The sequence below is a fragment of the Phaseolus vulgaris genome, chromosome 3 (assembly GCF_000499845.2).
Source record: "Phaseolus vulgaris cultivar G19833 chromosome 3, P. vulgaris v2.0, whole genome shotgun sequence".
NCBI lineage: Eukaryota > Viridiplantae > Streptophyta > Magnoliopsida > Fabales > Fabaceae > Phaseolus > Phaseolus vulgaris.
Window position 1 is genome coordinate 11,117,033 of NC_023757.2, and position 28,000 is coordinate 11,145,032.

The 28,000-nt window shown below is 34.3% G+C and overlaps 1 protein-coding gene across 1 annotated transcript; it reads left to right on the forward strand.

The window, feature by feature from the left end:
• Positions 1 to 153: 153 nt before the first annotated feature.
• LOC137806641 (phospholipid-transporting ATPase 3) lies at positions 154 to 27,989 on the forward strand. Its single transcript, XM_068606854.1, has 27 exons — positions 154 to 641; positions 4,708 to 4,773; positions 6,569 to 6,630; positions 7,972 to 8,053; positions 8,449 to 8,559; positions 16,479 to 16,556; positions 16,650 to 16,746; positions 18,225 to 18,331; positions 18,717 to 18,782; positions 19,908 to 20,029; positions 20,503 to 20,593; positions 20,693 to 20,770; positions 20,849 to 20,965; positions 21,115 to 21,261; positions 21,338 to 21,442; positions 21,781 to 21,923; positions 23,863 to 23,964; positions 24,060 to 24,123; positions 24,214 to 24,426; positions 24,977 to 25,142; positions 25,242 to 25,321; positions 25,407 to 25,646; positions 25,863 to 26,084; positions 26,169 to 26,336; positions 26,444 to 26,806; positions 26,910 to 27,016; positions 27,429 to 27,989. The coding sequence occupies exons 1-27, from the start codon at positions 471 to 473 to the stop codon at positions 27,733 to 27,735; spliced, it is 3,675 nt and encodes a 1,224-aa protein (XP_068462955.1). The 5' UTR covers positions 154 to 470; the 3' UTR covers positions 27,736 to 27,989.
• The last annotated feature ends 11 nt before the right edge of the window (positions 27,990 to 28,000 follow it).

Below are 28,000 nucleotides of genomic sequence, written 5' to 3' on the forward strand. Positions count from 1 at the left end.
CTTGGAAAAGCATTTGAAAACTTCATCTTTGACATATTCTTAGGAAATTGTAAAGGGTAAATTTTATAAATTTGAAAATATCCGTAAACATTTATCTAATTTAATAAAAAAAGTGAAATATTAGTATTTCAATAATAGTTTTTTGAGGATGCTATATTTTTGCAGTAATATAGTTTGAAGAGGAGGCGTGAATTTGGTTGATGATGCGAAGGAGGGAATTTAGCGGGACCCCGAGAGAATTTAGCACAAAAAAGAAAATAAAATAGAAGAAAAGGGCAAAAGCGTCAAAAGGAGAATTTGAGGGTTGAATCTCTTGGCTTCAGCGTCGTTGGAAGAAGCACCAACCCAAGTAGCGTTTGCGCCCAAGAGAGAGAGAGAGAGATATTCATTGATTTGTTGATTCGCGTTTAAAAGCAATTGGTTGAAAGAGAAGAAGAAGAAGAGGAAGCGATCGCATGAAAAATTGAAGGATGAAGGGATGGGACGGGATTCAATCTTCTTTATCTTCTCGATCAAATTCCACGTTGGCCAATCAAGCTTCCTCTCGAACGGTTCGACTCGGCCGGGTTCAGCCTCAGGCTCCGACTCACCGCACCATCTTCTGCAACGATCGCGAGGCTAATCTTCCTATCCGATTCAAGGTCCAACCGTTTCCCTCTCCGATTTCGTTTTCTTGTTTCGTTTCGTGTTTCTGTTTTGTGGTTGGTTGATGCTTTTGTCTGATTGTGTAGTGGTTGAGGATGTTTTTTCAGTGTTTGTTTGAGTGAGTTTCTTGATTGTGGTTAGTGATAGGGTAATTGCTGTTCTGTTAATGTTTAGTTTGGACAAATATTGAGGGTTGGTTCAGCTTGAGCTTTGGTGAGTTGATGTTTCTGTGGATTAGACAAGTGAGTTTTGTTTGATCTTTGAAATGGTTTTAGGAGTTTATCCGTGTAAGTATTTTTTGTACTTCGAAACTCTCAGATTAACTTATACTTTGATTTTACGGGATCTATTCCACGAAAGAAGAGAGTCTAATAAAACCTTTGGGGTTTGCTTGAGGATGCCTATTCAGTCATTAAGAGTCAGTGAAATGAAATACATCTACGTGGACGTTTGAACATTTCAAATTGCAATCAAATAGAATCACGAGAAACAGAAACCGGATTACATGGTCTTGGTATTTTACTTTTCTTTGAAGGAGATTTTTAGTTGAATGTTTCGATTATGAGGTGATGTAAGGTTCGTGTGGGTGCATCCTTTATTTTCAAGTTCTTACGAAGAGTAAATTACTTTTTAAGTTTATTCTCAAGTAAATTTGTCTTATTAGACAATATAAATTTGTCAATGACAATGTCAGAGAGCAAGTTGTGGTAGATCTTACTGTAAAATTGAAATGATGGTACGACTTTGCCTTAGGTGGTTTGAGCATGTAGAGAAGACCTGTGGAAGTCCAGGTAAAGAAACAGATCAAATGAAGGTTATCCCTATTTCTAGAAGCTTACTATGAGTGAAGCAATTAAGACGGACTTAGAGGTCAATGTTCATTTATAGACATGATTTGAAGTTAAACTTTATGGCGTCTTTTGATTCATGTATTTAATTCCCCCAAAGTTGTCATCGTGATGTGTGCTACAATGGCCCTATCCTGTTGCATCACGACTATATACTGCTCCATTGAAGCCATCACATCACAAATTGTAATCGTGCTTGGAGTGGTGCAATGCAGCCACATTCGTGGCATTTACAGGCACTGCCTTTGGTTTATGGTTGAAAACCCTAGTCTGCTCCTACAATACTATGTTATCTAAGGTTTATCTGGGGATAATTTTGTGATTTTGCTTTGCTTATTTGGGGTTTGTAATTGAAGCCCTATTGTAAAGCAATCGTGTGCCCTTGTGTTTCTGAAGCATGACCCATTATTCTTTGGTGCAGTGTTGTAGTTTATGATGTTTTAAGCACCTTCCTGATGTTTCTGGCCTTGCTTTATACTATGGCATTGCTTTTGATATTTTGTTCTGATGTTTTTATTTGGTTATCTCTCTCTCACTGTTCCCTGCTCTCTCTTAGAGATTGTTCTACTCTTTTATTTTATATTCAGAGTCTATTTTCTTCTTCCCTTTTCTTTCTCTCATGCCCACAATTTCAAAATACTCTAGCCAACTGGGAGCGTAAGCTGCTAGCTTATGTTCTTCGCTAACTTTATTGCTGCTGGTTAGATCCAACCCTCTTGTTTGCAACCTTCTCTTGGCTTGGCTGTTTTCTTGATATGTTGTTTTTCTAGTTTGGTAGTCAGATTTATTTGCTTTGCTCCTCTCCATCAGATGTTGTTTGAAAACCTTATCTTTGTCCCAGATGAAGTCTGGTTCTATCTATAGTCTGAAAATGGTTAGTTATAGAAAATGCAAATTATTTTAATTATTTGTTGATTTTATGCATAAGCTAATTTTAACTTCTATAAATTATTTATGCATAAGCAAATTTTAACTTCTAGCAAAACTTATTTCATTTTTCCTTATTCTTTTGTTGTTAAAAGTGTTTATTTTTCTTGAAAGAATTTGGTTTTCATGGGAAAGGGCTTAAAATTGGGATTTTACCTTGTCGGGAAGTGTGAAACGAACTCAACAATAGAACATTTTATAACAAACTGAATTGTATTGATTCTTCACTATTGAAATAAGAAGCTTACAAGAGTATTTATGGGTAACTGCTTCCAACAAGAGATATAGCCATGGTTGTCAAACTTGTGAGTCAACTCGTTGACTTGTCCGAGTTCACGTTTCCACACACCGTTAGTGAGTTAACTCGGTAGTAAACTTGGTTTTTGATTAAACTCGGCAGACTCGGAGTGAACTCAGTTAAACTCGATTAAACTCGCAAGTCTGTTCCGAGTTGGCGCGTTCGGTTGGGTTTTTGTTTTAACCCAAAATGGTGTGTTTAGAGGGGGTTCACATTTCGTTTTGGTTTCATGTTTGTTTTGGTGTTGTTGGATCTTCTCTGGAGTGTGGAGGTCGTGCGTCTTCTCTGAACAAGTGCGACGGTGGTGACGATCGAGCGGAGCAGGTCGCGCTGTGGTGGCGATTGCGTAGAGGAGGTCGCGCGGTGGTGGCGATTGCGTAGAGGAGGTCGCACGGTGGTGGGTCGTGCGATTGTGCAGTTGCAGTGGTTGCGGTGGTGCCGTTCAACATATAAGAGAGATGGGTAGTGCTGGAATTAGGGTTGCATTGTTTTGTGGTGTGATTTAGGGAATTAGGGCTTTGTTTTTTTTATTGGGCTGCACTAAATTGGGTTTCTTTTACTTAATTGAAGTGCAGATTTTTTGTTTGGAGTACTCTCTGTTTTTTCTTTGTTTTTCAATTGGGAAAACTTGATGTAAATATTTTTTTTTCATATGAAGCTACGAGTTTACGGAGCTCCACGAGTCTACCTAGACTCTCGAGTTTGACAACCTTGGATATAGCATACAAAACAGTAGTAGCTAACAACTCTAACAAAGTACACACAAAATTTTTGTACCCTCTTTCAAACTCTAGGAGAAGATTTTTCAGAAGAAAAACTCTTCACATTTAGTTTGCCTCTAAGAAAAGAAAAACAAGCTGAAGATGAGGGCTTGATCAGCACATCTGCCCACTATTTAAGAGCTGGAATATGATAGATGAAATGCTGCTTGGTCATAATCTTTTCCTGCACAAAGAAAACATAAATCTCCATTTGTTTAGGGTCACATTTAGTGCGGGATTGTGAAACGCGGGATTATAAGTAATAGACAACACTTTGATTATCATAAAGAAGAACCAAAGTAGTAAATGAAACATGCAATTTAGTGAGCAAAATAGAAATCCATGTTAATTTAGTAGAAGTTTAAGCCAAACTTTTGTTCTCAGCCTCAATACTAGAACAAACAGTAGCTCTCTGCTTGTGGGACCACCAATATATTAAATTAGGACCAAGAAATATGGCTGCTTTGGAGGTAGATCATCTATCATCAATATTAGACACCCAATCAGCATTATAAAAGGCTTTCAGTGACAAAGGTTGTGCAATTGACCCAGGCTGAAAATGTATCCCTTGGAATAAAGTACCTTTAAGATATTGTAGTATGTTTTAACCAAAACACATTGAGAGTCTAGTAGTTTGGCCATAGATTGACAAACGTTTACAACAACCTGATTTCTTGTCTAGTAAGAGTGGCATATTGCAAAACACCTATCACTGAACGATATAAATTAGGATTTAAAAATAAACCCCAAGCTTGGATAATTTGCAATTTGAAACCATAGGGGAAGAAATGGAATGAGCTTTTGTCATGTGTTTTGTGAAGCAAGTATCATGTATATTTGCTTTGACTGATAAGAACAGATTGATCAAGTAAATATTTAATTTCAAAGCCAAGAAAAAGTAATCTAGATGACCAAGTTGTTTAAGATAAAAAGTTGCTTGAGATTTTGTTTGAAGACCAAAGTATTTATGAATCTTCTCCCAAACCTCTAGCAGTGATTTGAGACAAAACCAACTTAGGGGGAGTAGATTGAAGCCAAACAAGGAAGTCAGTGCTTTGCCTATTTAATTGATCAATATGATGTTAAATTGATTCTATTTTCTGTTATTTTGTAATTTCTACTGTCATGTGCATAAATTAAGAATATATTTATTTTCTTTTTATATTATAATGTATATTTCACATACCCAGATTTAGTAATTTTGATTAGTTAATATTCAATGTGACAGGGGAATTCTATATCAACTACCAAATATAACTTCTTCACCTTTTTGCCAAAAGGATTATTTGAGCAGGTAAGTTATTCTAAGCTTCTGATTTTAGAGAGCATGTCAAATGCAATTGATTTCCAGTGTTCAAACAATGAGACCTTTCTTTCCTACACGAGTTGTTAGTTGCATTTTCTGGAAACTATATTCTTTAGTATTTTCTGAAAGTATATATTGTGACTCTTTTTTAGATGACACGTTTTGGCAAATATGATTTATTACATTTATAAAAGATCACTTTTTACATCTTTTTTTATACATTCGTTTTTTTTTAATAAACTGATAGGTACCAAAAGACAACAAGACCAAAACTGAAAATTCACTGTTAAAGATTTGATCTGTTTCAATGTAATACAAGATCTGATAAAAAGGAATCTGCAGATAAAATTACAATGGAAAAATATAATACTGGACAAAGAGTGCCTGACCCTTGAAAATCCTTGTCCACTTTTTTCCTCCCTTTTATGGCAGTTTCCCATTACCCTCTAATGAGAACAAAATCTTCAACCCCCATCTTTTTTCTTTACTATATTCACTGGACTAGAGTATGGGCTAGCGTTTGGTTTATTATTTTGTGGCCCCCTCTCTTGCAAGTTGATCATATGATCAAGCTCCCTCTTTGGAGGTAATCAGCTAGGTGCCTAAAAACGTCTTCGTAATCTGCTAGAACAACCTAGTCTGGTTGCAGAGGGGTTGACTTAATTGCAGCTGCTTGACTAGTACCCCATTCCATCATTTGGTAGAGCCTTCCATGCTGTCTTCCAAGAAGTCTGAGTTTTCCGCAGAAGGAATGGATCCCCTTTTATGACCTTCTTACCTCTTTCTATCCATTTTCAGACTGAGATTTATGAAAATTCACTGTATTATAACTAAATTCAGATATTTTGCAAAGTGATACAAGATCTGTTGAAAGGAAAACTGCGGACTAAAATACAACAGGGTAAATATAATACTGGACTGTTAAACCGTGCCTATTTTGTCCTGAAAATCCTTGTCCACTTTTTCTCTCCCTTTCTGACTGTGTCCCACCTTATATATCCATTACCCACGATCCCACTCTCTCATAACCAACCTATTTATATATTCTACACCATTAACGAAGGGGAGTCTCTTTGTAATTGTTTTTTGGTGTACACATTTTCTTACAAATTTACTTTTTATGGTTTCATAATTGTTTTCCATCACGATAACTATTTTAATAATTCAATTTTTAATTGTAGTAACTGCTTTTTATAATCATAATAAATGTGGACACACAGGCATGATAGTGCTTGTATGTCCATGAGTATCTGATTATAGGCGTTCTTTCTCTCCTCATCTTCCGTAGAATATTCCTCTTTTTTTGAATATAATATTTACCAAATTTCCTTTCTATTTGGACCTCAGACAGATTTATATTTTGGGTCTTATCTTGAACACTTAATATGTCTGGTTGGTTATGTTTAGATTGATGTTTTTGTCTTGAGGGTACCAACCTCAAGACTTGTAATGTAAGGCATTCTTTACACTGCTGCTGATTATGTTTTTAAGTCATTATTTTTCCTCGTACATCAGCTTTCTTGCCATTAGTGTTCTGTTACAAATTCATATGGCTGGAATCAAATTTCTTTTTTTGATTTATTTGCTCACACAGAAAAAATGAGATGGTTCTTGTGCTCTACAATATGTGTGAAAGGAACATCTGCTGAAATCAATATGCCATTATTTTGTAAATTTGTATATTATTGACTGATGTTAAATGGCGTTTGTAAGTGTATATCCTTTGTCACATTATCAATCTTTTTACGTTATTTGAAGATGGAAATTCTTGTTTGTCCTGCAGTTCAGACGGGTGGCTAATCTCTATTTTCTTACAATCTCAATTTTGTCAACTACACCTATTAGGTATGTAACTGCTAGTCAACCTAACAGTGAGAAGGTTATTTTGCAACTTGTGAGTAGGGTTGAGATAAGTGAACTATGTACACAATGTAGTGGGACAGTTCTATCTCAGTATTTTTTCATGAAAAATTATCTTCAGTTGTTGGCTATTTGTATGGTGAAGTTGGTAGTAGCTCTTTAATACTTTGGTACCTTTAGTATTTGTGTGAATAAGATATACTATGGCTGCATTGGATCCTAATCTTCCTCATAGGTCTTGATTTGGGAATTTATATTTCGTTCTGCATGCGTGTTGTTGATAGGACAGTGAAGAGTTTAGGATTTAATGGGCTGTGTTCAGGATTTTCTTTGGTTAATTCATTGTCGAAACTGGTGCATTGAAGGTTCAAGGCATTGGATATTATAAGGGTCCAATTTGTGGCTATTATAAAGTTGTGATTCGAAGAATACCTGTGAGGTTGGGGAAAATTAAGCAAGAAACAGCTAGTGTTTTGGTCCTTTAGTTTTATTTTTTCTCATTAATGAAATATTCTATGCATTGCTTGAGTTTTTTGATTGACAAAGTAAATTAAGTTGGAATTATTGAAATGCTCTATGCAAGATATATTTTATGTCTTTTCTAACAAAGAAAGGAATTATATTTGGTTGGTATGTAATTTCCCATTCAATATATTGTTCTAAGGACGTCTTTATTCATACATCATAACAAAACAAACAAGAGAAGATGGAAATAAATGGTATTTGGGGTAAGAAAAAAATCTGGAATTCAATAGGAACATTAATAACTATCATAGACAACAAAGTTACAGTTTATAGCCACTTTCAAGAAGCAAACCTTCAAAGGGAGCCGGTCTACTAGATTTAGATTGACTGCCTTAATAGCCTGGCTTTGTTAGTGCAAGTCCTACTCTTAGAGTAATTGACTTATTATCGAATTCTATAAAAATTGCTAGACTTACTATTATAATGAACTTATAATGAAATTGGTATGATATCATTTATCCTGTTTTTTCTTGGATTCTTCATTATAATTGTACTTTCCTGCCTTGTATTAATCTATAACAACATTTTATGGTGATATCCTTGTTTGATCTCCACTTTTACTTGGACTCCTTTGCTCCTCAACTGCTAAGCAAAATGTATTTTTGGAAGAACTCAGAATTATTTTTCCCCTGGACTGATTTTGAACCCCCTCCCTCCCCCTGCTAGTTATTTTGAAGTTTGTTATCAGTAGTATGTACTCCATTCATGCCGAATGCTTTTAATATATACTTTTTGCCTAATTTTATATTTCATTAAAAAGAAGTTAGACCTAGTCTAATTTTGAATTTTCTGTTGTTGTAGTCCTGTGTCTCCAATAACTAATGTGCTTCCTCTGTCTCTGGTACTCCTTGTCTCTCTTATCAAGGAAGCTTTTGAGGATTGGGTAAGAATATTTTCTTGCTCTCATTAGTTAATTGCTCTTTTAACTCATTTTACTTGAGCTCTTTAGGTTTAGGGGATTATCATTTCGTCTTCCAGACAGAAATTTTATAGAAAATTCTGGCAGGGGATGTTATAGAAAAATGTTGAATATATATTTTGTTTGAGTGTAGAAATAAACATTTTATCATAGTATGTGCTTTCAAGTTCGTTAATTACTATACATATTTTTTTTAAAGAAAGTGGTTATTATGACCTCCTCATTTTATCTTATTTTTATCTCGTGTTGGAATCCTTAATTGGAAATTGTCCAGACTTTCTCACAGATTAGATTATGCCAATAGATTTGTGTATTCGACTTAATAATTACTTTTTCCCCTTTTAAATTGTGTATAACAGAAGCGTTTTCAAAATGACATGTCCATAAACAATAATACTATAGATGTTCTGCAAGATCAAAAGTGGGAAACGATACCCTGGAAGAAGTTGCAGGTTGGAGACATTGTGATGGTGAGTGTGCTATGCATTTATGTGCTATTTTATTTTGACATGTCTATATTTTGAACTAGTGCTTACAAGGTATTGAAGTAAAAACAGACCAGTAAGCTCTGGATACCATATTAAAGTAAAAACTGAGAGATTAAAAGAACTAAGTATATTGATATGTTTAAAATGAACAACCTGAGTGAGCTTCTGTTTGCAGCGACGTATATATACACAGAAGCTTAGTGAACAAACTGAAACCATAATATGCACCTATAGAGACAGCTGTCACCAGCTATAGTACAGCTAATGACACTTAATAACAGTCAAAGTAAAAAATATAATAAGAGAAGATAAAACTCTGAGTTATACACTCACTCAAGGAAGGATGTCTACAATGGTAATTGATTGTGTTTAAAATTCCGTATGATGGTTTGTTATCATCATAATAAATATAAAATATACTGTCAACCAACTAATCCCCTAATCATGGAATATAATCAAATCTGCTAATTATGTAATTAAAACTTTACAAGGAAATATTATTTGCAGCATAAATCAAGGGATTTTGACACCCACCTTCAAGTTGGTGAGTGGATGTCATCCATTCCCAATTTGCCCAACAATAGACTGAAATGTAGCACCACTTAGCCCTTTTGTCAATACATTTGCAAGTTGATTTCTAAAGGATACAAATGGTGTATATACCCCATTATCCAATTTCTTCTTTATGAAGTGTTTGTCTACTTCAACCTGCTTGCTTAGTTCTATTGTATCATGTTGACTGAAGTATGCACAATATTTATTGCTGAGTTGTTATCACAATACTATCTCAGACTTTTTTGAATCAATCTTGAAGACTTCTAAAATTATCTTTAATCATAGTATTTCACAAATCCCTAAGGCCATGGGTCTAAACTCTGCCTTTGGACTTGATCTTGCCACAACATTTTGTTTCTTGCTCCTTCAAGTGACTAAATTTCTTCCAAAGAAAAGTGCAATATCCAGAGATAGATCTTTTGTTGTCTATAGAACTTGCATAGTTAGCATCTAGGTAGTCTCCTAAGATCATCTCATTCCTCCTTGTAAATAAAATTCCTTTTCTAGGAGTTCCTTTCAAGTACTGTAGAATGTGATAAAACAACTCTTAGATCAGTCTCTTTTGAATTATGCATGAACTGACTTGCAACACCTAAAACATAGGCAATGTTGGGCCCCTAGTTTGAGACAAGTGGATCAATTTCCCGACCAGCCTATGATAAGATTGTCTATCCACACCTACATCTTCAATTGATTCACTAAGTTTGTGATTATGTTCAATAGGTGTCTCTGCTAGTTTGCTTCCTAATTTAGCAGTTTCAGCCAATAAAGGCAACATCTTTGTTAGGAGATGAAAATACCATGATGGGATTAAGCCACTTCAATGCCCAAAAATAATTCAACCTGCCTAACTTCTTAATTTCAAATTTTGTCATCAAACATTTTTTAAGGCTTCCTTTCTTGCCTAATCATTTCCAGTTACATCCTTATGAGATTTTTATTGTCCCATTGATCCCATAGGAGGTAGGTTAATGGCTAAAGTACTTCTTGTATTGAGATGGACAATCCTCTTCCCTTGAATATAGCTTTTGACTTTGAATTAGGCCTAATTTACCTTTTATTTTAATCAATGAAATTCTTTCTTATCATGTAGATTCATTTCTTATCGATGAATTAGGCCTAAGTTTCCTACTTCAATCTTATCGATATCTGATAACAGAAAATATCAGGGACCCCAAAAATCGTTTATGAAATTATAACGGAACCATAATGGGTTAAGGCGGGAGCGTTGCGTTCAAAAGAAATACAATATATACATATACATAAAAATAATTTAAAAAAATATAGAAATATAATTGTAATGCAAAACTAATGAAAGAGACAATCATAAGTAATAGTTATATTGTGTCTATAAATTCAAATAAAAGATCAAATAAAAAAACCACAAATTTCAAGTTCAAAACTTAAAATAGCAACAAAACATAAAAAGTTATCCAATGCGGCATATCCCTAATCCTCTTCCTCTTTCGATAAACTCTAGTCAAAGTTAAGTAATTTTTCAAACATAGAATGAGAGCTTTCATGCAATTCATTCTCAACCTCAATTTGAATGTTCTCTTTCCACCTCCTTATTGGGGTTGAAGTTTCACCTAGACCTTTCTTAGAAACATGGGAAGATCCAATAACAACAATACCACCACTTGGTGGTTGCTTTCTATTATTGGTTGTACCCAACTTGAAGCTGGTGCATATAAATTGTATGTACCCAACTTGTTACAAATATAATCAATCTTAGGCCCTCGTAAGGATTTAGTAAAAATATCTGCTAATTGATCATTTGAATTAACAAACTCAGTCTTGATATCTCCCGATACAATTTTCTCTCAAATAAAATGACAATTAATATCAATATGTTTGGTCCTTTCATGAAAAAGTGACCTCTCCAAATTGCAATTATTTAAGTTACTGTTTAAGCCAAATAAACTCGCAAGTAGCTGAGGCCATAACTCTATATTCTGCTTCTTCACTGGATTTCACCAATGGAAATACATTATCCGTAAGTTAATCTTCTATCATATGGAGATCCTGCCCAATCAGCATCTGAATAACAAACAACTTTAGTATGGTTATTAGGACCATATAACAAACCTTTTCAAGCAGAGCCTTCAATGTATTTCAGTATATGAATTATTGCATTCCAATGGTCTTCACATATGGAGTTAAGAAATTGACTCACTACATTGATCGCAAAAGAAATACCAGGATGAGTAACAATAGGATAGTTCAATTTTCCAATTAATCTTCTGTACTTCTCAGGATCTAATAGATACTCCCACTGATTGGGTGGAAGTTTGACATTGGAATCCATGGGTGTATCAACAAATTTCGAATTCATCAACCCAGTTTCCTCCAAAATGTCCAATGCATATTTTCTTTGAGAGATAACAATACTAGTATTGGATTGTGTTACCTCAATCCCCAAGAAATATCTAAGTTTGCCAAGATCTTTAGTCTGAAAGTATTGACAAAGGCGTTGCTTTACTTGTGAGATGCCACGGTGAACATTGCTTGTAAGAACAATGTCATCAACATATACTACGAGATAGGTACACCCCAATACTCGAGTGACATTAAAAAACTGAATGATTTGCTTCACTGCGAGTCATACTAAACTGTTGAACAACATTGCTAAATTTTCCAAACCAAGCTCTAGGAGACTGCTTGAGACCATATAAGGATTTGCGGATGCGACAAAGTTGATAGGTTGCTCTCCGTATAAATTTCTTTCTTCAAATCCTCTTTAAGAAAGGCATTTTTAACATCTAGTTGTTAAAGAGGCCATTGTTGAAGAGCGACCATGGCTATGAATAAGCAAATAGAAGCCATCTTTGCCACCAGAGATTAAGTATCACCATTGTCTGAACCAAAAATTTGGGTATACCCTTGGCCACAAGGTGAGCTTTGAGACGATTAATAGTACCATTTGGACCAACTTTGATAGCAAAACTTCACCTGCAACACAACAGATTTCCTTGAAGGTAGAGGAATGAGTTCCCAAGTTCCATTATTCTGAAGTGCATTCATTTCATCAAGCACAACCTAACACCAACTAGGATGGGCTAAGGCATCACCTACAAGTTTTCGAATGGATACAAAAGAAATTGACGAAAGACAGGTATAAAAAGGTTGAGATAGTCTATGGTAACTCAAATTAGTGTAATGTGGAGAGAAATTACAGGTAGAAAGTATACCTTTATGGATAACAATGGGAAAACCAGGTTTAACTGTTGGAGCCGGAGGGGGTGGAGATGTTGGCACTAGAAGAGAGTCATCTGATGGACGATGGAAAGTTTGATGCTGTCTGAGGCAAGGAGTGGAGAGGGTCACGAAGAAATGAAATAGAATGAGGAATTTTGTTATGTAAGAGTCAAGATGGCATGTGATTAATGAGACAATATGCACTAAGAACAACTTCACCCAAAAAACACTGAGGAACCTCACCACAAATTAAAAGAGTACAAATTGTTTCAAGAAAATATCTATTCTTGTGCTCATTCACCCCATTTATAAACATATGAAGTTTGATGAAGAATACCATGAGAAACCATAAAATTTTTAGAAGAATGAGAAAGATACTCATGCCCATTATCACTGCGTAAAATTTGAATAGAAGTTTCAAATTAATTTTTAATTTCATTGTAAAAGTTTTGTAATATAGAAAATAACTTAGAACGATTTTTCACTAAAAACACCCAAGTACATCTTGAATAATCATGTTGTGAGACATAATTTGACTTTGTCCCCAAATGTCAAAGTGAGCTAAGGCAAAAGGGGATGAAGCATGTTGTGAGACACTACTAGGAAAATAACTACGAATGTGTTTCCCTCACTGACACGATTCACACGTTAAACTTGATAAATTAGACAAACTTGGAACAACCTATTGCATTTTAGCAGGACTAGGATGACCCAACCAGTGTTATCGATATCGGATAACAGATCATATTGGAGACCCCATAAATCCTTTATAAAGTTATAACATAAATCATAACGGGTTATGGCGGAGGATGTTGTGGCAGAGATAAAAAGATGTGCTGTGGATTGCAATAAGTATAATGTTTTAATTGGGCCTAACATAGGCTCAAAAAACCCTAATTTTAAGTAGGTTTTGAACTTTTAATTAGGTTTAAGAGTTGATGCAACCTTGTTGGAATTAGAGTTTTAGGGTTTTATTAGTTAAAAGTTGGAATGGGCCAAACTTATTAGGATTTTTAAAAAATTAAGTTTAAAAAATGTGCCCAAAATAGAAGCCTAATTGTGATGTGTATGAAAATAGTTATAATGTGTTAAATGGACCCAACCCAAAAAGCCTAATTTTAAGTAAGTTAAGATTTTTTAATTAGGGTTTTATCAGGTTAAAGTTGAAATGGGCCTTTGCCCCAAACTTAAGTTTCTTAAAAATTAGGTTTAGGTCATGCGCCACAGCTTCTTCCTTCTCGCAGCGTCGTCGCAATTCCTTCGTCTTCATGCTTCGTCGTCGTCACAGCGTGCGTCGCCGCCACCGTCACCGCCACCGTCTCTTTCTCTGCTTTTTTGGATATTTTCGCTTTTCATTACCACTCCGAGACGCCAAAAGCAGCCGCCATGGAAAATCCGCATTGCCTCCGCCTTGTTGTGGCGGTGGTAAGAAAATCCGCCACCGCCTTCTGCCATGGCGCCGCCATAATTGAAAATTGATGACACTAGACCCAACTGAGCATAAATGAGAGGTGGAGATTCCGTAATTGTACCAACATGAGCAGAGATTTGTAGGTGATAAAGCCCATGAGACTCAAATCCGGTGCCAATTATCTATCCCAAACTCTAGTTCTGTAAATAAACAAAATCCTTGGGGAAAGAAATAATACAATCAAGGGAATGAGTGAGATGACTAATGGATAATAAGTTAAATGGAAACCTAACATTATCAATAGATAAAGAAGGAAAAAGGTTAATGTTACCATCACCATGCGATGAGACCTTAGATCCACTGGCCATGATAATCGAAGGTGAATAACTCATAGTAGACAAGGAAGAGAAAAATGATTTATTACCACTAATGTGATCGGTGACACCTGAGTCTAAAACCCAAGGGCCAAAGGAAGTAGAATGAGTGAGACTCGCAAAAGATGTATCTCTTACCATATGAAAAATTCATTGAAAATAGAATGTTGTCCTGATTTATGAGATGAAGGAGGACCCACAATAGACGTTTGGGAGGGAGCAATTTGGACAAGAGGCATAGTGACAACGGAAGAAACCGAAGATTACAAGGGCACATCCAGTCGTTGGCCAAATGGCGACAACAGTGACGACTGCGGCGTCTTCGAAGAAGTTCTGGCGACAACTCCAACGAAGTTCCGGTAGTGGCTTCGGCAAGACTTCAACAACACTGAGGAAGTGGTGGGTCGGTGACTGGGAAACACTGGTGAACTATGTGTGCACCAAAACAATTTGACCCTAATCCTATGCACTAGGTACCATATTAAAATAATTAAAAAAAAGAAATAGAATAAATCCCTTCTCTATGTTAAACACATAGAGTTATGTTTATACAAAAGAAAAATATACAGAAAATATGGACTAAGCCCATTACCTAGAAATATCTGACAATATCTATAATTTCTAACTATATCTAATAATATCTAATACATACAATACAATCTATTTGTAAATTCCAAATCATATTATATTTCTAGGTTAGAATAATAGAACTCTAGGTTCAAAAAGTGACTCGCCGCATGCAAGGGTGATGAAGTTGGCATGTCCAATGATTGTAAATACATCATTGTATTTACTTTCATTGTTATTGAATGACTTCATTATTGTTTCTTGACTTTCTCATTGCTTCATATATATAGCACATAACTAGATTAATTTCCCCATCCACTAGGCTAAGTACTTGATTAGGAGGAGCCATGCCTTTGAGAGTAAATACGACATGATTCCAAAATGAAGGCATAAGAACAATTTTTGTAGCTTCCCTCCCCTTATCTTCCTTAGACAACTTGTTCTTGCTTCATTCATCTGAAGTGAACATCTTTCTCCAATTTCCCATCTCTTGATGCAACCTTTGTAATGATAAATAAGAGGTAGCAAACCTTGTAACCCTTGTCTTACCAATTACCTCTTATTTGTTAATGGTCTCAACAAATTCAAGGAAGTAGAGTGGCTATAGATGAAGCCAACAAGAGTAGATCCTCTTTGAATTGTTTTCTTAACCAAAGAAAGTTTCCGATGTCTTCAAGCATCAAATCTAAACAATGGACAACACAAGGAGTCCAATAAAAATGATCTCTTTTCTCTTCCAATAGTTTACTATCCAACACATAATTGCATCCATTATTTGTGATAACTTAAAAAACATTTTCTTCTCCAATCTTCCCCACAAGGATATCAAGCATCTCAAATATCTTTTTCCCTGTCTTCACAAATTTAGAACCACCAATGGACGAATTTAGAACCACCAATGGACGTGACAAACATTGTCCATGCAAGGGAGCTCACCATAAAGTCAATCATACATGCTGCTTTCAACTAGTCCATGCATCTAACATAATAGAACAACCATGTTTGCTCCATTACAATCTATGATCTTTCAACAACTTTTAAGTATAGTCAACCTCCTTGTTGAGAAGTGAGACTCTAATTTCATGATAAGTACGAGCTGGCAAATTAGGTCCAAAAGCACCTATAGCATCAGTCATGTCTTGAAAACTCTTCAATCTTACAAGGTTGAATGACAAGCCTGCTTGGTACCAAAATCGAGCAATATATTGATGAACTATGCCTGTAAAATCTTGTATCATGCTTCTTTGATATTTGCTTGCGTTAGTTTTCTATTTTTCTCTTCGTTACAGCAATTGGATTTCTATAAAACATCTATTGGTCCTTTTTTTCCAGCACTATTTGTTCCTTTTTAATTACTAGCTGTGAATTTTTTTAACTTCATCTTCACTCATTATTATCATAAGCCACAACACTTAATACAGGATTGATGGAGGGGTTGACTATTTTGTTTTTTAAAATAATTTCCAAATCTCTTATCTCAGTTCCAAAGTATATACCTGGTTGAGATGGGTCTTTTATTTCTCTGTTGTGTACTATTTTTATGGTTTTTATATTTGTGAGCTGCTGAATTATATTTCTAGAGTTTTCTATATTATTAGAAAGATGAGCAGGCAAATCATAAATTCTTGTTACTGATCTATTTTCCTTTGCCATTATATGATTTTAATTGTTAACTGTAAGTTTGGTTTTCAGGTGTGTGTGATACAGGATCCATGGGTCCAGAGCTGATTGTTTGATGTCATTGTGGGTATGACAATTTATGTACAATACTTACTATAAGTTATACTCTTTTGCAGGTTAAACAGGATGGTTTCTTTCCTGCAGATCTGCTTTTCTTGGCAAGCACTAATTCAGATGGTGTCTGCTACATTGAGGTTTATTATTTATATTTTTTTGGATCTGGTAGTTTTTTCTCAATGCTCTTTAAACAGAATTTCACGTCAATTAACATTGGGTTTGAGTGGCAGACTGCTAACTTGGATGGGGAAACCAATTTGAAGATTAGGAAAGCATTGGAAAAGACTTGGGATTATGTTACTCCAGATAAGGCATCCGAGTTTAAAGGTTTGCATTTTTTTTTATTGCTTTATCTACATATTATAATTGTATACAGTTCTTGTAACGTTTATTTATTTTGGTTAACAGTTATCAGTTATTTTTGCATTAGTGCATTTGGTTGTTTAAGTTCTAGGAAACATGATGACAACATTTCAGGCATTTTTTTTTAGTTTTAAGCTTAGAATATAATAAATTTTGTGCATTATCATAATTTTGGTTCATCTATCTGCGTAATGAGAATTAGGATTAACATTTACTCATTCCATTGTCTTTTTGTTATTATGAACTACAGAAATGTAAATCATGTTTTCAATTGGCTTTCTTTTCCGTGTATGGGAGTTTAGTTGGTGAAATTGTGTATTATTAGTATCACTTGAAAATGCCCTTACTGTGGATTTTTTTGTTTTGCTCCAAATTTCTTGTTTTTCTACATTCTCTGAAAGTTGCTTTCCAACTGTGTATATTCGGATAACATTCATTATTCTCCAGCATTAGATCCGCTGATGATTCAGGAGTAAAAGTATTGTATAATTGAGTAATTAATCATGTTGTATAATCTTCAGCTGTTTTAGTAAAATAATAATCTATTTATAAAATAAGCTTGTTATTTGGATGGTGCTTTTATGAATCTGAAAAAATTTAGTTTATGATTGTTTTTTCAACAGTTTATATTTCTTTCAGCTTCATGCATACTCTTGGATAAAAGCAGATTTTTTACACCCTAATGAAACTATCTTTAGCAAACATACCCAAACAGCAAAACAGACTTTGATTATAATCGATTGTACATATAATTGATTAATAATCTAATTTATACAGTTGTCCCAAATACATCCTAAGAGAGCATGTTTAGGAAAGCCTTTTTTTCCTTCAATAAGTTGTTCTTATAAAAAATAAGCTGGATGTTTGGAATTCAAATGGAATTTAGTAAACACGATTTTTTTTTTCTGAAACTTGTAGCTTATGATTATTTTCAAACAGATTTCTCCCATTTCAGCTTCATACATACACTTTTTTTTTATGTAAAAGCTGATACTTTTTGTTGCATTCAAACAAAATTATTTTAAAATCACTTTTTAGCAAACTCATTCAAACTAAATCTGATTGTTTTTATAATCGATTATTGAAATAATCTAATTTTGGCAGTTGTCTCAACACACTCTAAACTTATGTTCAGAGTATAGAGTTTTATTAAAATAATCTGATAAATTGATGTACTTTATGTGGTTAACTGTTCCTCAACTGATTGAATGTTTTTTTTTTAAAATCTAAATTCTTAGTCTGTAATTGGTCTTCACAGAACATTTTATGGCTCTTTGAAACGATTGTCTTTAATTTAATATGTTTAGGGTAGGGAATATTATTTTGAAGTTTGTGCAAGACTTATTTATTACCAGGTTTATGAATGTCAATTCCAATCGTTATGCTAAATTTTATTTCTTGCTAATTTTTTCAAGTTCTGACAAGTTTTCAAACTATTGCAGGTGAAATTCAATGTGAACAACCAAACAATTCATTGTATACCTTTACTGGAAATCTAATAAGCCAAAAGCAAACATTGCCTCTCAGTCCAAATCAAATTTTGTTGCGGGTATGTTGCTCTTCCCCATCTGTTTTTTATCTGCTGAACTGTGTTTATTCATAAACCTAGAGTGCATTTTTAGTTGGATTGGTTTGTATTTGGATTGAGACAGAGAGAAGGGAAGTTGAGAGAATATTTTGTACTTCTGATAAGGGTCTATTGTACAGTGGAAGCTTCTGCTTACATTTATAAGGCAGAGGCTTTGGATCCTAACAGCTGCCTTCTGTGATAATTATTATTTATAACTGTCTTACAACAGAATTACAAATAAGAGTGAGCTGATAGAAACTGAAAATAACTAGTCTAAAACACTATATGCTCTGTACCGTATGCTTATATTTTGTTTACCTAGTTTGTGAAACTTACATTGACTTGGAGCATCTTGACTTTTCAGGGTTGCAGTCTGAGGAATACAGAGTATATTGTTGGGGTTGTTGTATTTACAGGACATGAAACAAAGGTTCGCTGTATAAAATGATGCCTAATGATAAACTAATAATACCTCTCTCAATATCACGACCTTGGTCTTGGTTTTTTCTAAAGATGTTTGATATGCTAGTGACGAATTGATTGTTAAAATGTTGCTAGAGACAAACTGATATTGTTTTTGCACTTGTTATGTATTCATAATTATAATTATCATTAGAATCTCAAATATCTAACTGATATAATTCCAAACAATTATCCTTGGGGTCTAGATATATGGCAAAAGAAGAAAATAACTGATAATAAGTTTTATTTAGATGACTATGAAATGATTTATTTGTTTTTGGAAAATAACACCTCAGTTGTTTTTGTTCTCATCTCAATTAAGATGCTTGATTTAGTCAATTAATAAATGTGAAGAGTTTGTATGTTTCAAAATTAATTTGTTTCACACTTTCCCGTTTTCAAATTTTTGTATAGGAAAAATTGAATTTCCAGTTTTTTTACATCCTTTCCTTCACAAAATATTGAAAAAGCAAACAAAATGGAGACAAGGCAAGGCAACATTTTTTGTCACGATTATATACGGAAAATGAAAAGAGCTAACCAAATGCCCTCCTCTAAAATGAAGACAAGGCAACACATTTTTTCACAATTATATTCTTTCATTTCCTATGCAAATTTTGAATGCAGGAAATTGGATAAAAACAAGGTGAATTGAAAGTGGAAAACTAGAAACAAACCCTCAGTAAATGAAAATGTAAACAAAAACAAACCAAACACGCATTAAGGATGTTATATAATATATATATATATATATATATATATATATATATAATTGGGACTGAGTATCTTTAACTAGTTTTAAGTTTTTGAGTTAAGTGGTGTGCCGCTTAACTTTGATCTAATTGTTGAATGCTTAATTAGGAGTTATTATGTATAAGGGTTGGAACACCCCTAAAGTGTTTCTTTTAAATTCTATTAATTCATTGCTGATAAAAAAAAAAGGATGTTATATAACAATGACGTATGGGTTTATTTCACTTTCTGTGCCATTCGTTTCTGGAAGTATAAATTAACTGTCTTAATATTTTCCTTTGGATTTTCTACGTTGATTGTTTATGGATAGTATTTCTCTGATGTTTGAGAAACATTGCAGGTGATGATGAATACAATGAATGTTCCTTCCAAAAGAAGTACATTAGAGAGAAAGCTTGACAAACTCATACTAACTTTATTTGCAACTCTCTTCATGATGTGTTTCATTGGAGCCATAGGCAGGTAAGTTGAACAATTGAGTTTGGCTGGACCCTTTAATCTGTTGCTAAGCCTTACTGGGCTTTAATGTTCATGTGCACTGTTAGTATGAGAATAGGATTCTTACTGGGCTTTAATGTTCAAGTACACTGGTAGTATGAGAATAGGATTGATTTTATTTAAACTTGCATTAGATTTAGTGTATTTATTACCATATCAATATTGGTGTTCTGATTGGCGCTACATGTCCCTTGAGCTTTGCATAAGATTATGTGTATAGAGTTTTATTGAAATAATGTAAATTCTGAGATAATTCTAATAAAAGAAAACAATGATTAATAAAAATATTTATTACAGTTTGGGAAATTTAGGACTGTTTTCTTTGTTTTTTCAATTAAATCGCTATAGTATTTTGGAAAAATAAAACTGTGACAGGTATCCCTTATTGTGTAATAGTTTAGTTTATTTCTAAATGACTGTATTTGTTGAAACTGCAGTGCTATCTTCGTAAATAAAAAATATTTTTACTTGCATCTTGATTCATCAGAAGAGGGCTCGGCACAGTTCAACCCCAGAAATAGATTTTTGGTACTGTGAGCTTCCTCCATTAAGATAAATAGCCATCCTCTTTCTTTCTCTATTTCTCTGTTAAATTATTATTGTTAATTTTATGTTTTGTGTTGTCAGGTTTTTATCCTGACTATGTTTACCCTAATCACACTATACTCAACAATCATTCCCATTTCACTTTATGTGTCCATAGAGGTTTGTGTCTCACTCCTTTATGCCCTATAAATGCCAATGTTTTGATTCTAAAGAGAAAATGTAATTTATTTTTGCCAGATGATAAAATTTATTCAATCAACTCAATTTATCAACAAGGACTTGTCCATGTACCATGCTGAAACAAATACACCGGCATTAGCCAGAACATCAAATTTGAATGAAGAACTTGGTCAGGTAAGTGGCTGCCTAATGTTTTTGCTTGAATGAACTGATAGGTTAGAAAGTAAGTGAAAGAGTGTACAAACTATGCTCAAAATGGGAATGAAAAATAGTAAAAGAAACAAAAGAAATTGTAACTCCAACTTTTATTTTCTGATGAGTAGGTGGAATACGTTTTCTCTGATAAAACTGGAACTCTAACAAGAAATTTAATGGAGTTCTTCAAGTGTTCAATTGGAGGAGAGGTCTATGGAAATGGTGTGACTGAAATTGAGAGAGGATTAGCAGAGCGCAGTGGCATGAAGATTGAGGTAAAATATTTATGAATTTTGTAAAAGCAGTTTATCTATGAGAAGGGGTTGCAGTTATACTGTATTTTCTCTACAGGAAAATACTTCTTCCAAAGCAGTGCACGAGAGAGGTTTTAATTTTGATGATGCTAGGCTTATGAGAGGAGCTTGGAGGAATGAGCCTAATCCAGATGTTTGCAAGGTAAACATGACTCTCCTGATCCACAGTATGTTTCTTCTCTCAATTCATTTCTTGGTGTTTGCTTTATAAAGAGAAACAAATATTTTCTGTACAAGTTTGAGTGATTAATCCTACAAGCAGAATGGATTTATTTACATTCCAGAGTATTACAAAGATAGTTAATGCCAAACAATTTACAAGAGAACAATTAAGATACCATTACTTAATGATACATTGAACCTGTCTATCAGTTTAGCGCTTGAGTTGCTTTCTTTTACTTCATGGTCATGCCATGTATTGTACAAGGTTTTTTTATGTTATGTAAAACAAAGTAATATTACCTTATTTATTGCTACTAGGAATTCTTCAGATGCCTTGCTATATGCCATACTGTACTGCCAGAGGGTGATGAGTCCCCTGAAAAGATCAGATATCAAGCTGCATCACCTGATGAGGCTGCTTTGGTTATTGCTGCAAAACACTTTGGTTTCTTTTTCTACAGGTTCGATGCTCAAACTTCTTAATTATGTTCTATTTATCTGCACAAGCATCTGGCCATCTATCTAGGGGCTGGGCTGGAACATGGTTAAGTATTGAACCTCCAACATTAACTATGACCCTTTCTTAAAGAATCAGAGTTTTGCCAATTGAACTACAAAATTGTTGGTGGTACCCCCATCGTTAGGATGGAGATCTTGTGTCCAACTTTTCAAAAGAAATTTCCCTATTGACTAGATATGCATCTGCATGTCTTTTGAGTTGCAGTTATGAAATAATGTCAGCAAAGAGGCTTCAAATTCTTGTACTGTTATACTTCAGATAAGACATTGTTTGAAATGAGATCTTATTTGTACTATTTTAAAGGATTGGCTATAAAAATCGTATAATCCTTTTACTTCTTATTGTTTAACTGACCCAATAGAAGCAGAATCAGAGTGAGAAAAGCAAGTAAAGCTACAAATGAGCCTTTAGACTCATGCTGGTTGGCTTGCTGTTGAGAAAATTGTGGCATCGCTAATTGCTCATTAATGCTAGGTTATGAACAAAATAAGATTTGCTTGCATCTATAAGTGTGTAGCAAACATAGCTTGATGGGAACAGTGCATGAATGTTGATGCCAGCTCTCAGTGAAAATATTGATATACTATGGTCTTTTGCTTAAGAAGCTATGAAAGAAGACTTGTTACAGAGTGAGTACATTGAGCACCAAGAGACAGTTTGGACGCTGAATCTGCATCCCTTTAGTAGGGGAAAATGATTGAAAAAAGTAATAAAGAACTACATAGAATTAGAGGTTTTCTTTTGGTTAAGTTGAAGTTCCCTGAACATCTTTGCATGATTTATCGTATCATCTAACTTTCTTAATGTCTTGTTTATAATTTTGAAAGGTCATACGCTTGGAACATATTAGGGGAAGAGAGAATGTGTATTGATCTTAAAATGTAAATACTCCAATACAATAGTCCAGAGCAAGCTACTTTTAGATAATTTAACAGCAAGTGAACTGCATTCGGTTAGGTATGCAGATAGATCATTCTAGAAGATATTAAAAGGTGCAATTAGCTGGAAGTAGACGAACTCTATACTCTAATAGCACAGATTAGGTTGTATGTAAAAGGAAAGCTTCATAGTTGGACTTTGTATAGTGTTCATCTGCTATTAATCGATAGTGGGCATACATGATAACATATAATTCCGAGTAGGTAGAGGGCATGTGATACTAAGTACTGATATACGTAGTTTTGGAATGTAAGAGAGGTTCTTATGTACATCAGGTTTCTTGTGTACTGCTGTAAATTGGTAGGCATATATGATAACATATTATTTGGAGTAGGTGGAGGGAATGTGTGCTACTGAGTACTGATAATTAGTTTTGAATATAAAAGAGGTTCTTGTGTACATCAGGTTTTCTGTTGAATTTGTGTACTGTATATCTAGGAAATGTAGTTAGTTTGACCGATACTGCATTGTGGGACTCAAATTTGTCAGTGTTACACACCTTCCTGTTTAGTTATTTTTCTGCTAAACAAACTGAATAATTCAATTTGCACAATATGCTAACACCAATTATGTATGTAATGAATCTGAATTTTATGCTTGTTATTGAAGAAATGAAATGAAGATTCCACATGATATTTTACATTTTTCTATTAGATTTATTTTTGTCAGAGAGTACATCTTAACTTGTTTAATCCCTGTAGGCCTCACTTTTTTAAAAATAGTAAAATTTCTACTTTCATTAAAGACAAATGTGGGTATTTCTATCTTATCCTCTGAAGTCTGGGATACAGATCAACTGTTATCTGATAAGCAAAGTTGGCAACATGAGTGCATGATTCCAATATTTCTATTGTTGCTTCTGCTATTGATTTTTTAATGGAACTGTTACATTTTAGGTTATTTCAGTTTGAGTTAATGTGAATACTTTGGTTCTTTGTCAGACGCACACCTACAATGATATATGTTCGTGAATCTCATGTTGAGAAAATGGGCAAAATTCAAGACATGTGTTATGAGATTTTAAATGTGCTTGAGTTTAATAGGTAACTTTCATCCCTATCGGTATAATTATAGTTTAAGGTTTTAAGTTTTAACATTTTCTGCTGAACATATCTGTAATCTTTTTTTCCACTAATAGTACAAGGAAGCGTCAGTCTGTTGTATGCCGTTATCCTGATGGAAGGCTTGTACTATACTGTAAGGTAATCGGAACTAGTCTGCTTCCCCACAATACTAAAAATTTGCTTAAATTTGGCTAAGATGACATCTTCCATGGAACTTCCTCTTCACAGGGTGCTGATACTGTAATCTATGAGAGAATGGCTGATAGTAGTAATAATATCAAGAAAGTCACCAGGGAGCATTTGGAACAATTTGGATCTGCTGGACTACGCACATTATGCCTAGCCTACAAAGAATTGCATCCTGATGTTTATGAAAGCTGGAATGAGAAGTTTATCCAGGCCAAGTCATCTCTAAATGATCGTGAAAAGAAATTGGATGAGGTTCAGTTTATGCTATTATCATTGGAAGCTCTTATGTGCATATTTAGCATCAAGCAATTTATATTTTTACAGTATATTATCTCAATAAGTAGCAATGTTATTAAATAACTGTTATGGCACTTACATAAAACCCCAAAAAAAAAAATTGAATCCTAACCCTAAGCTCTGGAGACCATGTTAAGAAGTGAAGAAAATAATTATAGGATTGAACATAGGGGTGTTTATTTATAGATGAAAATAATAACAGAATGAATAACATCATACCAAAATATTATTAACTATGGGCTAAGCCTGTTACATTCAACATATAACAACTATTGATTATATGCTTAAAAAACGATTCAATAATAACATTGCTTGAAATGAGAATTAAAGCTATTTACTAAATCCCTTATTCACAAAAGTTGAGTGCAGAGCACTTTTTCTGTGGTCTAGGAGTTGGGTACATGAGGATTGGAGCATCCCTCAAAATGCTCCAATTAATTTATTTATTCTTTGCTGATAAAAGAGAATTATTATATTCTTACTGATGCTTCTTGAAATGATTCAGGTGGCAGAACTCATTGAAAATGATCTCATTTTAATTGGTAGCACAGCCATAGAAGACAAACTTCAAGAGGGTGTACCTGCTTGCATAGAGACTCTTCAAAGAGCTGGTATTAAAATTTGGGTTCTTACTGGGGACAAGATTGAAACAGCTATAAACATAGCCTATGGTGAGACTCTTTAGAAGTAGACCAGTATTTTTTTTTCTACTTGTGCTTTTGTTAATCTGAGTTATCATTTTATATGATGCTTCCACCCTCTTGTTGCAGCATGCAACTTGATAAACAATGAAATGAAGCAATATGTGATTAGTTCAGAAACTGATGCAATTAGAGAAGTTGAAGACAGGGTACTGGCCCTTTATGTACCATGTTTTGTCTATAGTTCATAGTGTTTTTTACTGGAATAATTACATTGTTTTGTAACTTATTTAGGGTGACCAAGTGGAAATTGCACGGTTTATCAAAGAAGAAGTGAAAAAAGAGCTGAAGAGATGCCTTCAGGAAGCACAAAACTATTTTCACTCCTCATCTGGGCCAAAATTAGCACTTGTAATTGATGGAAAATGTCTAATGTATGCATTGGATCCAAGTTTAAGAGTGATGCTGCTGAACATAAGTTTGAATTGTCATTCTGTTGTTTGCTGTCGAGTTTCTCCTTTACAGAAAGCACAGGTAAAGCTTATATTGTATCAATAACTTATTCTTTGACTTATTTCTGTAATTCTTATTAATCTTGATATGTAGAGAGTAAGTTGTCGGGGAAGCTAATTTTTTATTTAAATTTTGGCTTAGTGAGTAGGAGAGCTTAAAGTAACTGCCTAGTGGAATTTGAGAGTTGTTTAGCTTATGAAATTTTTTCCATTATTTGTTCGCTATGCCTCCTTACAGGTCACGAGTATGGTTAAGAAAGGTGCACAAAAAATAACACTTAGTATTGGTGATGGAGCCAATGATGTTAGCATGATTCAAGCTGCTCATGTTGGTGTTGGCATAAGTGGGTTGGAGGGTATGCAAGCAGTGATGGCCAGCGATTTTGCCATTGCACAGTTTCGATACCTTGCAGACTTGCTTCTTGTTCATGGCAGATGGTCGTATTTGCGAATTTGCAAGGTATTGTGTTTTCTAAACTGCAATGTATGCTCTCGTTATACTTTTTTTTTTAATGTTGTAACACTTGAAAATTGACTATTGCAGGTTGTCATATACTTCTTTTACAAGAATCTCACCTTCACTCTTACTCAGTTCTGGTTCACGTTTCAAACTGGGTTTTCTGGTCAGAGATTCTATGATGATTGGTTTCAGTCATTATATAATGTTATCTTCACAGCACTACCTGTAATCATTGTTGGATTATTTGACAAGGTGGAATATTCTTTCTAAAAGTCTTGTGCAGTTGTGCTTCACTTTTCATGTTTGCTGTTTTTCTTCAATGATGACATGTTCTAATTAGTTGCTTGTGCCTTTGCCAGGATGTCAGTTCATCTCTATCCAAGAAGTATCCTGAACTATACATGGAAGGAATAAGAAATGTTTTCTTTAAATGGAAAGTTGTGGCAATATGGGCATTCTTTTCTATATACCAGTCTCTAGTATTCTTCTATTTTGTGAGTACAACAAACTTAAGTGCTAAAAACTCAGCAGGCAAGATATTTGGATTATGGGATGTTAGTACAATGGCCTTCACTTGTGTTGTAATAACCGTCAACTTGCGACTGCTTATGATTTGTAATTCCATCACTAGATGGCACTATATTAGTGTTGGTGGAAGTATATTGGCCTGGTTTATTTTTATTTTTATATATTCAGGGATTAGCACTCCTTATGATCGTCAGGTGAATTCCCTCTCTACACTGGGTGTATTAAAAAAGAAACTTAGGAAATTTCCTTGACCCATTAAAAACTCTGTTAACTAGAGTTATGTTTCATTTTCTGCAGGAAAATATTTATTTTGTCATATATGTCTTGATGACTACGTTCTACTTCTACGTCATGCTAATTCTAGTTCCCGTTGCTGCACTTTTCTGCGATTTTGTTTACCAAGGGTAAGGTTCTGATTTGAAGAAGTTTTGCATTTTTTCCGGGCATTCATTAGTTTAGTTGCAGAACTTTTAAGATCTTTAAAGAGTGATAAATATCAAAGTCAAGATATGCTCTGGAGTTTCAATTGCTAATGCAGGAAAGGAGTCTGGGTTTCTTGAGATAATAATATTTTATAATGTTCATTTGATAAAAGTGGCTGCTGTAGCATCCATTCTCATGCTAGCTCAATATTTTTGCATTACAATCCAATGGAAACAGTCTTTTTATGGATAGGTGAACATAATGAATTTAGTATCCTATGTTGCATGTGAGGCAGATAGCTATGGAGCATGTGATAAACTGGACATTTAAAAAATTGGGGACCACTTTATTTATTCCTGCAGCTTTGTTAATTTTTTATTCATTTGGTTACAGGGTTCAAAGATGGTTCTTCCCCTATGATTATCAGATTATTCAAGAAATGCACAGAGATGAGGTAGATAACACAGGTAGGGCACAGTTGTTGGAGATAGGGAACCAGCTTACGCCAGCTGAGGCAAGGAGTTATGCAATATCTCAACTCCCGCGTGAGATATCAAAGCACACCGGGTTCGCTTTTGATTCACCTGGGTACGAATCCTTTTTTGCCGCACAGCTTGGTGTATATGCCCCACCCAAGGCATGGGATGTTGCAAGACGAGCCAGCATGAGATCGCGGCCCAAGATTGGGCATCACAAGTAATTTGGAGTAGGATGCTTGTACATTACTTAGTTTCGGTTTTCCACCTTGAGAGCCAGCCTAGGAATTGTGTAAAATTAGAATGTGCCATATTAAGTATAGTCATTTTCATTTAGGATATATTCTGTTTCTTTTGTTTTTTCTTGGGTGGGGGATTAGAGCAGTTTTCAGGTTTCGTCATATGTACATTCCAGGATATTCAGCATTAGTATACTCAATTTTGTGAAATTTACAGATTCTGCCATTCTTTTAGTTGATTCCTGGAGTT

What these genes read in the sequence shown, in the direction of transcription:
- LOC137806641 (XM_068606854.1), top strand. Translation starts at nt 471, where the DNA reads ATGAAGGGATGGGACGGGATTCAATCTTCTTTATCTTCTCGATCAAAT. An exon ending in TTAGAGAAGTTGAAGACAGG is followed by an intron (nt 25,322 to 25,406) that starts GTACTGGCCCTT and finishes TAACTTATTTAG; the next exon opens with GGTGACCAAGTGGAAATTGC. An exon ending in CGTATTTGCGAATTTGCAAG is followed by an intron (nt 26,085 to 26,168) that starts GTATTGTGTTTT and finishes TGACTATTGCAG; the next exon opens with GTTGTCATATACTTCTTTTA.